This window comes from Furipterus horrens, unplaced genomic scaffold, assembly GCF_987537825.1.
Source record: "Furipterus horrens unplaced genomic scaffold, mFurHor1.1.pri manual_scaffold_2, whole genome shotgun sequence".
Taxonomy (NCBI): Eukaryota; Metazoa; Chordata; class Mammalia; order Chiroptera; family Furipteridae; genus Furipterus; species Furipterus horrens.
In genome coordinates this window covers 8,502,505-8,516,765 of record NW_028327172.1, presented here as the reverse complement: position 1 = coordinate 8,516,765, position 14,261 = coordinate 8,502,505, and the positions used below count along the sequence as shown (strand labels likewise).

Sequence of the window (14,261 nt, the reverse complement as noted above, 5' to 3'; positions counted from 1 at the left end):
CTCCCAGGCTCATTGTGGCGATGTGATTTCTTCCCTAAGTGCTTGGTAATGAGACTTCTATCCTGCTAGTGTTCGGTTGGTTATTCAAGATGACTTTTTCTATAATTTACTTTTAATTCCAGTTTGGTCTTAGGAGGAGGATAGTGTTGCTTCCATTTTCTCTGCCACCATCTTGGATCTCTACCTAATATCTCTAAAACAGAATGAATAAACTCATAATGGGTTGAAATGCTCAAGTGAGTTAATGAAAGCAAAAGTTCTTTTCCAATGTAAACATTAGTGCCCATGTGAAAGGTGATTCAGTTGTTGTTGTTTTTTTTAGCAGGATGAACTCGATGACTTCAGCAGACCCCATGACCAATCCTATGTGTGTGAGGGCACCCCACAACGCGCATTCTGTAATCCCAGGGAGCACATCTCAGGTGCCCCTGTATCCACCCAACCGGCACCAAATCCACCTAAATCCTGGAAACCAACCTGGTTTGCAGCCACTTGCGGGTGCACAACCAGCCCAGAGAATCTGGAAAGTGGGCAAAACCTTAGGGGTAAGTGAGAGTTCACACTGCAGGCTGGGGGATACATGGCCAGTGTCAGGGGAGGGAGGAGGTTTGGAAATACGGAAACCCCAAATCCAGCGAGTGGGGCTGGAACTGACCTAGCCTTGCCAAGCTCAGCTCTGTTAAGGAGGTCGGCTGTGGAGCATCACCAGGGCCTCGGTATGAGGCCTTATATTTTCTAACTTAGACATTTCATGAAAGAGAAATAAAAGCAACAAAGAAGCAGAAAACTGGAAGGTTTGTCCTGTTGCCCAGAATCCATGTTGATCATGTGACCTCGGGACAAAAGGGAGCATGGTGAGCGAGACACAAGATGCCAATGGGCTTGAATGGAATCTTTGCCCAACAGCAACAAAATAAGAGCTCAGGATGATTTTCCTCCTGAGGAGGACAGGGGGCAGCCCATGTCATCGCATAACTAAATAATGACACTCGTGGATTCTGATCCAGGCTGCCCAGGTTTAATTTCTAGCTCCACCCCCATATTACTGCTCATGGGAATGCCAATCAATACAACCTGAATGGAGGGCTATCTGTAATCTGCCAAAATTTAAAATACCCAATCATACCATTTCTGAGACTTTTTCCTGTAGACATGCCTGTGAACACAAGAAATATGACATGCATGAGGGTACTTATTGCAACCGAAATAGCCATCACTATAATACTGGTTAAATCAATTCTTTGTGCATCCAAAGAATGAAATGTTGTGGAGTTATTAGAAGAAGAAGAAGAAGAAGAAGAAGAAGAAGAAGAAGAAGAAGAAGAAGAAGAAGAAGGAGAAGGAGAAGGAGAAGGAGAAGGAGAAGGAGAAGGAGAAGGAGAAGGAGAAGGAGAAGGAGAAGAAGAAGAAGAAGGAAGAAGAAGAAGAAGAAGAAGAAGAAGAAGAAGAAGACGGAAGAAGAAGAGGAGGAAGAGGAAGAAGAGAAAGAGGAAGAAGAAGAAGAAGAAGAAGAAGAAGCTCCTCACATAACAATATGGACATACCCCCAAGCCATATCATTAATGGGAAAAAAATTAGAGGCAGATATTGTGTATAACTTGCTACCATTTGTGCAAATTTACGGAAATAATATATTTGTGCTCACTGCCATGTTTGTAGTATATACACATATACATATATATATATATATATATATATATGAATGTATAGATACCATTTAGGCAAGAATATATAGCAGTTTCCTAGAGCTGCCAAAATAAAGTACTACAAATGGGATGGCTTAGAGCAACAAAATTTCACTATCTCACAGTTCTGGGGGCCAGAAACTTATAATCAAGGTATCCATATGGCCATGCTCCCTCTGAAGGCTCAAGGGGAGAACTGGTCCAGGCCAGTATTAGCTCCCAGTAGAACCTTGGCCTGAGACAGCATAACTTCAGCCTTGGTGTTCTCCTGTGTGCATGTGTGTCTCTTCACATGGCATTTATTTAAAAGGATAGCGGTTCTATAGGGTTAGGGACAACCCTATTCCAGTACATCTCATATTACCTACTTACATCGGAAGCAATCCTTTGTCCAAATGAGATCTTATCTTGAGGATCTGGAGACTGGAACTTCAACATATTGATTTGATGAGGGAGAGGCAGACAGAATTCAATTCAAAACAGTATCCCAAAGAAATGAGATGAGCAGAAAGACTTATCTATGAAGATTTTCATCACAGTGTTGTTTATAATGTGAAAACATAGAAACAATCTTACCTGCCCGATATCTCTGTCCCACCTACTCCAGAGCCATTTTGTCTTATCAGTATATATATTTGAAAAAATAATACAAGGTTATACACCAAAATGTAAGTCGTTGTTATCTCTGACTGGGGAGAAATTATGACAAGTTTTCCTTTCATTTTTACATTTTTCGTATTACTTTCTAGGCCAGGAAAACACATTTATTAAAATACAAAGGAGGTACGGGGTGGGGGCAGGATTCACCATAGAAACAAAGGTCTTGACCTGTGGTTCCCTGACAGGCCCTCCAGATCCTGATTGGCATGATACACGTGTGCTTTAGCAGCATGCTGGGGACACTTTTAGAGCGTTATACAGCTGTCTCATTCATCGGAGGCTATCCCTTCTGGGGAGGTATCTCGGTAAGTAATGTGAGTCGCCCTGCAAGTGACTTGCAGAAACTACCAACGCACTCAGGGCCACCTTGTCAAGCTGTGCACTTTGCTGCAGGAGATTTCCAGTGAAGAGACTACGTGGGCTGTGAACTCAGCTCAGGCTTCATTCTTCACCAAGAACATTAATCTGCTTGGGCAGCCAGAACAAATACCACAGACTGGGTGGCTCAATAACAGACATTTATTATCTCACAGTTTCAGAGGCTAGAAGTCCAAGATCAAGGTGTCAGCAGAATTGTTTCTTCTAATGCTTCTCTCCTTGGCTCGCAGAGGGTTATCTTCCTCCCTGTGTCTTCACATGGTCTGTGTGGGTCTGTGTCCCAGTATGTCTTCTTATAAGAACACCAGTCATATTAGATTAGGGCCCAGCCAAGTGACCTCATTTAACATTCATTACCCCTTTAAAGGTCCTATCTTCAAATACAGATGCTCCTCAACTTACGATGGGGTTACCTCCCCATAAACCCATCATGCATTGAAAACATCATAGGTCAAAGCACTTTAAATGCTGCACTGTAGGGTATGGGTCGTTCACCCTCATGGTCACGTGCCTGATGGGGAGCTGTGACGGTTGCCACTGTCCAGCGTCACGAGAGAATATCTAACCGCATACCACTTGCCCAGGAAAAGATCGAAATTCAAAATCTGAAGAACAGTTTCTACTGAACACTTTTCACTTTCACATCATTGTGAAGTCAACAGAATCATTAAGTCCGACTATTGAGAGTCTGGAACCATCTCTACAATCACATTCTGAGGCACTGGGGGTTAGCACTTCAAAAGATGGATTTTTGAGGGGACACAATTCAGCTCGTAATACCAAGTGACAGCTCTGTAAGGTACCATTGACCCCGAGTGGGCACCTTTTTCTAGATCATCAGCCCAGAGGTGGCATCTTTCGTAATTCACACAAACAATGATCTATTGGGACTAATGCTCAAGCGTGGCTCAATGCAGGCCCACAGCCCAAGCTCACAGAGAGAAACATTTCCACCGAGTGTTAAGGAGGAATTGCCCGGCCATAGAACCATCATTCAGAAGAGGGCACTCAACCTGGAATCCACAGATGGCCTCGGAGTCCCCCTCTTGGAAAAATATTTGATATATTAGATTATTTGGGAGGGGGGGAAGTCCATCATTTTTATTACACTCTCAGGGTGATCAGTAATCTTTAAAAGGTTAAGAACATCACGTCCTTTCTCTTCTCCAGTGTATTGCTTTTATGATTCTTTTAGCATTCTCCTCAGTGTCCTTCCTCTCTCACACACACACACACACACACACACAAAGTCACTCCTCCTCCCTCCCACCACCCATCCTTTTTTCCTCCCTGCTAAAACAGTCTATCTCCCGAATAACACACTTATCTCAGCACAATTTTTCTCACAAATAGCAGAACTGCAGACTAACCTGGACCTCAGCCAAGTCACCCTGTCCCAGGAGATGTAAAGAAAATAGCCTGGAGTAATCAGCCACCCTTGTGCACACACAGCACCTATGAAAGAGCAGGGCTCACGTCCTTGGGAGCACTTCGGTCTGATACCTGCTCTTTCGTGTTCCTAGTCACATCTTCCCTGCTGAGGCTGCGGTCTTCTCTCGGCTCTGCACGGACCCAGACTCAGCCCCAATTCCTTCACGCAGCCACGGCCCCTGTGTCTGGGTAACAGACTGCAGTGGGTTTGGGGACCATGGAGGACACAGCACCATGGCCACAGAGCAGCTGCTGTCGAGCATTAGAGTCTCTTACATCTCACATTCTTAAGTACCTGGTGGCCGCCCAGGATCTCAAACAGCTCGGCGGCCATCTTCACTTCCACCAGGCCGCTCAGGTTCCATCAACCCTCAAGAGACCCCCTTCCCTTTTCTCTGCAGGGAAATTTTACTCTTTGCTGCCTTCTTGACTCCAGGACTATCTTTCTATTTCCTCAAGACCATTAATGTCCTCCTCCAAACCAAGGCCTATCTCCTTGGGTTTCTCAAAGGGACTAGCAGGGACACCAGACATCCAGCCTTCTGTTTCCTTTCTTCCTTCCCCATCAAGTCTCTATAAACAGAGGGATGTATGACTGAGATGTATTATTCACTTACAGGAGGATGGACATGCCCCTTGGACAGTATAGGCAGCTAGAGCAGGTTTCCTTTCTGAACAACCATTGCCACTGCCTGGCACGTGCATTTACCCTGCACGGAAGGGGATAGGGAAGGAGGGTTAACAACATCAGATCTGGAATCAACTACCTAAATTTGATTCCTGTATCTGCTACTTGCTGGATGGTCTCAGGTGGGTTATTTAAAATCTCTGTCATCAGTCCACCCCTCTGTACAATGGGAATGCGTAGTAATAGGGCTGATGGGCCATCGTGCAGTTAAATAAGGCAAGCCTAAAAGCACTTCATGTAAAGCTCAGCAAAGCTTTCATTAAACCCTGGCTGATGCCCTCTTAGACCCTCAGTGACAGCAGGGAATCCCACCAGCCACTCTGCCCGCAGAACATGAGTGTTGAAATAAATGCACACAATGTACCCCATTGGCCTCATATTTGATGTTCAGCATCATAGAGATGCAACATTCTTCTCAGTAACCAAAACAGACTCATCATATTATAGACAGGCAAGGACTGATGTTGGGGAACCCCTTCCCTCTCCCAACCAGAGCCCCTATGATTGACCAAGAAGTTGTACCTGTGGGGAAATAAAAGATAAGGAAAGAAATAACTCTTTGAGTGTCTACTGTCTACAGGATCTACCATGGGCAAAATATAACAAAGGCCAGATTCAAGGGACAAATTATCTCATGACAGTGACACTTAGGAAGGCATATAGTTTTACCCATTTTGTAGATGATAAAACATACCTCAGAGAAAGTAGTAACTTATTCAAGATCACATGAGTTTCAAGCTAGAATTTAAAACTAGGTCTGCTGTATCCTAGAACCTATTTTTCCCACTTCACTACCCTGTCATGTGGTACAAAACAGCTCATTGGCACATTTGTTCATTCATTCTTTTCCCCACACTGAGCTAGAGGACCCAGAACAGGAACCTAGTGTGTCTGAGACAATGTGTGGGACCAGAATCACAGAGGCCTCAGGGTGAGGGTGGGGGACTGACCTCTGACCTCTTTCTGAATTCCCTCTTCTGTGCCAGTTCATCGCTTCAGGATCCCTCTCAGTGGCATCAGAACAGCAGCCCACGTCTCCTTGCCTGGTAAGTTTCATCCTGAGATGGTAAGTTTCATCTCCCAGTTGTGGACCGATAGGAGGGACACACACGAAGGGAAGAAGCGAAAACACAATCCCTCCTCCATCCTTGCACCTGCTCATAACCGAACTCAGGGCCCTGACACACATGCTCACTCAGACGCACATGCAGGCCCACACTGACCTGGCCAAATCACACATGGGAAAGAGCCCAGAAGATTCTGGGGAAGGAAGGGCAATATAATCCCCTTCGTTAAGGCATCGGGATGTGGAGAGAGAGAAAATAACTTTTGTAAGAGGATCTTACAGGAAGAGGCAAAAAGCTGCCTGGGGTGCAGGGTTGCCCTCCAGCAGAGCAGGGCACTGAGACAGCCTGCAGCCACACAGCCGACCCCCAGACATTTCTACTGGGAAGGCAGGGAAGGCTCGGGCAGAGGCTTCCCTAAGAAACCCAGACAACCAAGCTCTGTGGATCGGCACGGACAAGAAGTTCCCTTTGTTTCTCTCACAAGCAGGTTATCTAAGTCAAGCAGCCATGGCCAGGTCCCCTACCAGATGAGATTTATTTGAAAATCCCCAAAGGGAATCCCAATTCTGGGCATGCTTTTCTGCACATGGCCCACTGTCATGGAGCATCAGAGCCTGTCGCATCCCAAGCCACTGGAGCCGAGTTTCCTGCCTGTCTCCTATAGTGTAAATAGGTTCAGTGTTTCCCGAAGATTATCCTTGGGGATACTCGTCTTACAAGATACTTTATGAAGATGGTTTGGGAAACTGGGGCAAGGGGGATGGGGGAATCTCTATTCAGTATTCCCCTCTCAGGGAGATAAATAATTTTTGTTAAAGGATAATCTGAGAAGTCTTGCAAATCAGACCTGTTGAACTTCGTTCGACTCAGGTTTTTTCAATGTTCCTTCACTCCCAAACTTTTTTGCACAGAACATCCCTTTACTTGCTGCAGAACTAGGGCTCTGGGAATTCCCATTAAGAAACACTCATTAAGTCTCTGCTCATCTCAGCTTTAATCATTTTTCTCTCCCACCCCAACCTGTGTCTTCTTCAGCTGAAGGGCAGCTTGGGCATGAACATTATCAGTGCGATCTTTTCTGTGGTAGGAACCTGTCTCTTCATCACAGATATATGTATCAACGAGCCCTCCATGATCCACCCTGTGGTGAGTATCCCTCTGGAACAATGCTCCCCTGGGTTCCAGCTCAGCTGTGGTTAGGAAATCATTGGAAAGAGACTGACCACCAAGCTTTTTCTCCACGCACTGTAGGAAACAGAGGTGCTCTCAGAATCAGAACAGAGTTCAAGGTCCCTGTCCTGTAACTTCATTGCTGTTACTCTAAGCACATGACTTTTCTTAGTCTTAGTTTCTACGCTTATAAATCAGTACCTACCGACTTCCGGCCAAGATGGAGGCTTAGACGGACACGCTAAGTCTCCCTCTACAACTAGAGAGGAATACAACTACTTCAAAACAAAGGATAACTAGAAATTCCAGAAAATAAAACTACACGGAAGCCCAACATATGAAGTTATAAACCAGCGGTGCCATTCGGGCAGGTAAGAGTTAAAGAGGGCAAAGCTGTTTGCGGAGCGGCCGGGCGGCGAAAAATCCCGGAGGCAGTCAAGCCCCTGGCAGTGCGCGACCCCGGCGCTGGGGAGAGCGGCCACCGCATCGCCTTGAACAGTGAGGCCCAGGGGGGCGGGAGGACGGATCCCGGTCTCCTAGCTGAATAACTGTGTGAATCCATTTTGGACCCCCGCCCCCAAAGAAAGAAAGCACCACAGGGCTGCGAAATAGGTCGCAGACAGGCGCCGGACGCTGACTTGTGACGCCAAATGGCGCCGGTCGCTGGGTCATTACGAGTACACAGGCACTGCCCCCGACAGCCGGCCCAAGAAAACAAAACGCATCTGTCAAAATGTGGCAGACAACTATAGAAATACCGGTGACACAGCTCACCAGGCAGCAGATGGAGAACCTGACAGATGAACAGATAAGAAACCTGTCAGAGGCTCAGTTCTGGGCCATTGTTATCAGGTGGCTTACAGAATTCACAAAAGAGCAGGAAAAAGATAAGAAAGAAGCGAAAAACTTTCATAACGAAAGGAACAAAACCGCATACGAGACAGATGGTGAGGAACAAAAATCCAGAGTTCATTTCAACAAACTGGAATATGGAGAAGGAACAAGCAGTCAACCAATGCAGCGAGAGGAAATGGGAAGCAACAATGAGAGGATCAGAAACCTCTGGGACAGCTATAAAAGGCCCAACATAAGAATCATTGGTTTGCCAGAGAATGAGGAAGATGAACTAGAACTTGAAAAATTGAGTGAAAATATAATAAAGGAGAACTTCCCAGACTTGGGGAAGGGAATAGACTTGCAGGTCCAGGAAGCAAGGAGAGTTCCCAAGAGACTGGACCCAGGGAGAACCACTCCAAGACACATTATAATCAAAATGTCAAAAATTAAAGATAAAGAGAGAATCTTAAAAGCAGCAAGAGAGAAGAAAAGAGTTATGTACAAAGGGGTCCCAATTAGACTATCAGCAGACTTCTCAAGGGAAACCCTACAGGCAAGAAGGGACTGGCAAGAAATATTCAAAGTAATGAAAATCCAAAACCTACAACCACGAATACTCTATCCAGCGAAATTGTCATTCAGAATAGAAGGACAGAGAAAGTGTTTCCAGGACAAAATAAAACTGAAAGAGTTCATTAGATCCAAACCACTGTTATATGAGATGTTAAAGGGACTGGTTTAAAAAACAGAAGCTAAGGAGATGAAACAAAGGCAAACTAAACAGGCAACGAGAGTGGAAAAGGAACTGTGGGTACGGGAAGCATATTGGGGGGAGGTCAACAGGGAGGGGGAATGGGGAAAGGGAGGGAGATGATATAAGAATTGGGGATCAAGGTAGGAGGGAATGGAATAGACGGAGAGAGGTTGGGAGGAACTGCATGCACAACTAATGGACATAATCTAAAAAGGGGGGGACAACTGGAGGGAGGGGGGGCCACCGGGTGGAGGGGAGCAGAGGGAAGGGAAATTGGCACAAATGTAATATTTTAATCAATAAAACACATTAAATCTGAAAAAAAATAAATAAATCAGTACCTACCTTTCGACATTGTTGGGAGAATTAAATGCAGTTATACACATAACACACAGGTACCCACCAACCAGCACCTCTACTCACATGCCCGCCGTCCCGCCCATTACTATGGACAAAGGGTCAGCAAAGGTCTTTGAGACAGGGCCAGAGGGTGAATATGTAAGGTGTTTCATGATTATAGTCCCTCTGCTGTACTTTAATTTACCTCCCTCTGAATATTTTCATAACTCCCAATTTGTACTTTTTTAATGTCTTCATTGTTTTCATCCAACCCTTCTCCCGTTAGAAAGTTTTATTTATAAAAGAATTCTGTTGTTAAAAACGCATTTGCAAAGGACTAGCATCATTTGTAAAGGTCCTTCCTCCCTCAGCTTCTGTGATTCCGTGACTAAGACACCCTCGTCCTGCGTTTTCCTTTGCCTGGACACCCTGTCCTACGCCGTGTCTCTAAATCTTCTACTAAGCATGAATCTCTGTCTCCTCAGGGCCCCAGGCAATTTTTTTTTTTTGCCCTTTTATAGCTCTTATCGTGTCAGATGTGAATTATAATTATCTACATCTGTATCTGACTCCCTCACCAGATGGCTCCTCTCAAGATGCTTTCTTAGCCATTCATACCAAAATGTTTAATAAACGCTTGCTAAATTTAGAGGACAGAGAAGGAAAGTGTTAAGGAAGGTCTCTCCAAAAGGGAGGGTTCTCTGAGCAGCTAGCTGTCACCCACGCCACTTCAAAAATCATAATTAATAAACATTTGTTTGATACGTGTCATGTGTCTGGCACTTTCACTTTCATATTTATTGTAATTAGAATTGGAATCTAAATGATTATTGGGGTTATTCATCCCTTGTCCTCTTAGGATTAAAGTGGATTCTACCCTAACTCTCTCCACAGATACAGTAACAGACCCCATTCTCCTGGGTATTCTTGGAGAAGAGTGGGGGTGGGGGGGTGGGCTTTCATGTATCCTGGTCCTCCGGTGAAATCTACTGCTGCTGAATTAATTCAACTTGGAGATCTCTTAGCTGACTGTTTCCCAAATCCAAGCAGCCCCAATTATTTCTCTCCACAAAATGTGACTTTCAGAAGCCAGGAAGGTTGTTTCGGTAGCTCACTTTCTCTAACGGTTTTGAGAAAAATCGTTTATGTAGGAGCCCAGGCAACCACTGATGGCTGAAAATGAGACATTCCTGTTTTGTAAAGTCTTCATTTCTCATAGGGTGCCTTTGTCTGCAGGCTCTGCCTTCCTGTGCTGTTGCTCTGTGCTTTGTCCGCTAACCCTCTCACTTTCCATACTCCCCAATTCTATCCACGTCCTACACAGGACAGTTTCACTCTCTCCCTGTCTGACTCCAGACCATATCCTTAGGTCTCGTCCCCTGTACCTGAGACAAGTTATCAGCGTGTTTCCCTAAACAATGAGTATTCTTTCCCCTTACAAAAATGCCAGGAGTTAAGTGTTAAAATAATTTTTTTTTACAAACATAGTTGGCCCTCACAGAAACCTGGTGAGATACTTTCTCCATGAGACAGACAAGTTTGGGGGACTTCCTCAAAGCCACACCATCATCCATTGCAGAGCCATGCTTCCAGCCAGACCTCATACTCCCAGAGAAGCACTCATAACCTCCCTGTTTGTTCTAGTTCTGGACCTCTGGAAGGGCTGCTTCTGGCACGTTGCTCATCTTCAGCCTCCTGGAGTTCTGTATTGCCTGCACGTGTGCCCACTTGGACCACCAACTGGACTCCTGTGTGAGTCCGATGATCCTCAGTGGGTGGAAAGGTGCCCCACAGAGGGTGGAGAGAGAGGGATCTTCAGGCTTCCCATTCCTTCCCAGGAGCAGGGGGGTCTGGAATGACTAAAGGCCTCTGTGCTTACCCAGTTCTCACCAGAGCATCTTCTGTGCCTGTCTTTTCCAGGGGACCATGATCCACCAAACCGTCTACATGTCAAACCAAGTGGCCACCCCAGAATCTTTGCCACCGTCTTATTCCAATGAGAGGCAACAATTCAAATAGGCCAAAGATCCTAGAAGCATCTTTGACTGGGACCAAAAGAAGACCTCCCCTTTTTAGGCTTCTGAAACTTGGCTTCTTCCTTCCCTGACAAATTAAGAAATATGTCTCTTTGTAGGGAAGTGCTCGTTGTGGTTTAGGGAATTGTAGCCCCAGCCTGAGCATGACCTGCCACCAGCACTCTGGCTGTGCTTGTCTTTAAGTCTCAACATAAGGCTACTTGGGAGACAACCGAAACCACTCAGAGGGTTTCCGTGGAAATTGGATTTAAAGAATGCTTATTATGCTTTAGAAATTGCTCTGCTTTCCTTATCTTTAATGTAATATAAACAATGTCTAGCAAGGAATGTATGGAACTTTGCACCTAATGCCAGTGCGGCATCAAGATATTTGACAGACCTTGACACAGACTGGTCACTGTGCCCCTGTCCTGGTACATGTGATGTGTTATTGTCAACTGTAATCCTAACACCTAAAAGCTGTTGATGACTTATGAATTTTGACCTTGTATCTCCCGTGTGTAGCCTCCTCAATAAAAGGCATGAGGGATGGAGGTTTGACTGCTGTTCTCCACTAGAGAAAGCAGCCACCTTCCTTCCCCCAGACATAATAAAGTGTCCTGGGTAAATTTCTTCCACTGTGGTCACGAAGCCTCTGCTGGACAGAGTAGTTTCCAACCGAGCTAGGGTGTTGGAGGCAGCTCTGCCTCATCCCTCTACTTCATGCACCCTGTACTTCATTTACTTCAGTCTGGTCATTTATGCTGTTACTAGATTAATAAGGAGACAGAAATTTCAAGTGGATTTTAGCAAACAGGTCTTCCCTATGGCAGCCACATGTAGGGATGTCGTGTGCACATATTTATGCGCTTACCCGTGTGAGCTTAGGAGTTAGAGGAACAAATGTCTAGACAACCCAAGCTCCATTCTTTCAATCATTCACTTATTGAATAAATATGCACTGAGATTTGATATATTCAAGGCTCTGTTCACGGCAGGAGAAGGGTGAACATGGGTCAACACACAAAGTCTTTGATTTCAAGGAATTTCTGCCTCCCAAGAGAGAACAACATGCAAGCAACATTCTCTAACACAAGGCAGATGGTAGGGATCTGTAGAAGAACAGCAGGAAATGATGTATTCTGTCAGCAATGGGGAAAGAAAAGAACAAGGCCGGTTGAGGACTCAACATTTGTTGGGGCATTAGAAAGAGTGGAGGTTTTATTGTCTTTTTTTGTCATTGGTTTTAGTGCAATAAGAAACTGCAGTGTTGGGAAGACCTTTGGAGACAGTGGGTCATCCACTAACAAGATCAGGTTTTTTTGTACCTGGTTACCACTAATGCAAGAGTACTCAAGAATATTGTCTTAGTAAATCTTCCAGAATTATATTACTAGTATATCATTATATACGAAAGGATAGGGACTAATTCAAAGAAAAATGGCTGTATATAACTTCTCGGTTTGCACACATTAATTTAAATATTGTTATCCATGATGACCAATTGGCTTTTAAAAGGTTACATGACAACAGATTATAGCAATAATCTCTAAAGTCCAGGTACCATCAAATTTTCTTTTACTGCAGAAGCCTGGCAATAACTTTTTGTTGTTGTTACTAAATACAGAACATGATTTTACTCTTGTAAATATTTTTAGGCTCTGGCTTTACCTAAGAAGTTTCCTCTAAATGGCTTGCTGTCCAGAGTTCCATCTCCTTGTACACCTGCATCTTCTCTGATCAGGAGCCCTTGGCTGCCCATCAGCTGGTCAGAAATGGCTGAGATTCCAAGGCCTCCAGTAGATTTTCTAGAACTGAGCGGGGCTTAGGAGATCACGGCCAACAACAATGGAGGACGGAGCATGTAATATTCTGGTTTAAGACCAGCCCTCCACCTATCTGTTTTGAAAGCTGTGATGTTCTTTCACTGGGTTCCCCAAAAGGGGTTGATCTGTTTGGACCATTCTTGGAGGGCTAGGTGGTCAGAGTGGGTCTGGCCCTTGCTCCATTTTCTTCTTTAGTGTTGCCTCTCACTGCCTCATCTGATTCCATACCTCCTCAGCCTATAGATCTCCAATCCTCCACCTTGATCCTTGACTGTGTCCTCAAAGCCTCCTTCCTGGCTTGCCTGTCCTGCGAGTTAACACACACATTCCAGATGTGTCTCACCCTCTACAGTGGGGATCACCTCAGAGAAAGCATCTTTTAACACACCTGGTGCTTATCCAGAGAAGTGGCACCTGCCATCTGCCCTGCTGAAATCACCAAGGGGTTTGGTGGAGCAGCGTCCCTTTCCTATCCCACTATGTATGTTATTGGTTCTGTGTGCTAGGCCCCTCATCCCAGAGGGCTCCCTCACCAACCTGGGGTAACAGACCGCTGCCTCACATGGGTAATAAAACTGTGTGCTTGCTCTACACTTCGCTACATTCATTTCCACCCCCTCCATATCAATGACACCTAAAAACTGGAAGAGACCTTGGAGATCTATGGATAGATGGAAACGCACAGGTAGAGCGAGCAAACATTTTCACAAGGTTATCAACCCAGCCTGGAGCACAGGCAAGACCAGAAACAGAACTCCAGAAGGTGAGTCCAGGGCTTTGTGCAGAAGCAGGGACACGTGGTGGGAAAAGCAGGTGATTACGGTCAAAAGATAGTGTCTCTACTACCTGAGCAACCACCGCTCTCAACCTGGCTTTCTCCCACACCCCCACTCCCCATTCCAGTGACAATACTGCTGTCATCAAAGTCTCCGGCACCCTGCACGTTGTCAAGCTCAGTGGTTCTGCTTCCGCCCTTATCTTTCTTGACCTCTGCAGGACAAGACCCAACAATGGACACTCTTTTTAAAACACTGTCTACTGGTTCTGCCCTCTGATGTCTCCAAATGCCCTCCTCGTTCTCCTACACCAGCTCCTCTTGCTCTCCTTGTGCCCCAAGTGTTGCTCCCCGCTGTGGCGCGGCCCTTGGCCCTCTTCGCGTTCTCTGTACTCGGGGGGGCTTGAGATTCAAATCTCAAGCAAGATGGTCTGAGTCACATGTGGTAATCAGCGCACAAAGGCATTGCAAAGTGCTTATACCACTTTCCAGCCAGGCTTTGGGTCCCAGGACTTCATCATCTAATTTGGGATTTCTTATGAAAGAGGCCGTTCAATTTCCTGCTTGATATGCCTCCCCACTCCGCTCTTCTCTACCTGGCAAGTTCAAGGACTACTTCCACAGGAAAACTGTCTT

General features: G+C 45.4%; 1 protein-coding gene across 1 annotated transcript; it reads left to right on the top strand.

Annotated features, from left to right (window-relative positions):
- Positions 1-326: 326 nt before the first annotated feature.
- Positions 327-11,657, top strand: LOC150017702 (membrane-spanning 4-domains subfamily A member 8-like). Its single transcript, XM_090267234.1, has 6 exons — positions 327-545; positions 2,531-2,650; positions 5,829-5,888; positions 6,945-7,055; positions 10,654-10,761; positions 10,930-11,657. The coding sequence occupies exons 1-6, from the start codon at positions 327-329 to the stop codon at positions 11,026-11,028; spliced, it is 717 nt and encodes a 238-aa protein (XP_090123360.1). The 3' UTR covers positions 11,029-11,657.
- The last annotated feature ends 2,604 nt before the right edge of the window (positions 11,658-14,261 follow it).

What these genes read in the sequence shown, in the direction of transcription:
- LOC150017702 (XM_090267234.1), top strand. Translation starts at nt 327, where the DNA reads ATGAACTCGATGACTTCAGCAGACCCCATGACCAATCCTATGTGTGTG. An exon ending in AGCCCACGTCTCCTTGCCTG is followed by an intron (nt 5,889 to 6,944) that starts GTAAGTTTCATC and finishes TGTCTTCTTCAG; the next exon opens with CTGAAGGGCAGCTTGGGCAT. An exon ending in ACCACCAACTGGACTCCTGT is followed by an intron (nt 10,762 to 10,929) that starts GTGAGTCCGATG and finishes TGTCTTTTCCAG; the next exon opens with GGGACCATGATCCACCAAAC.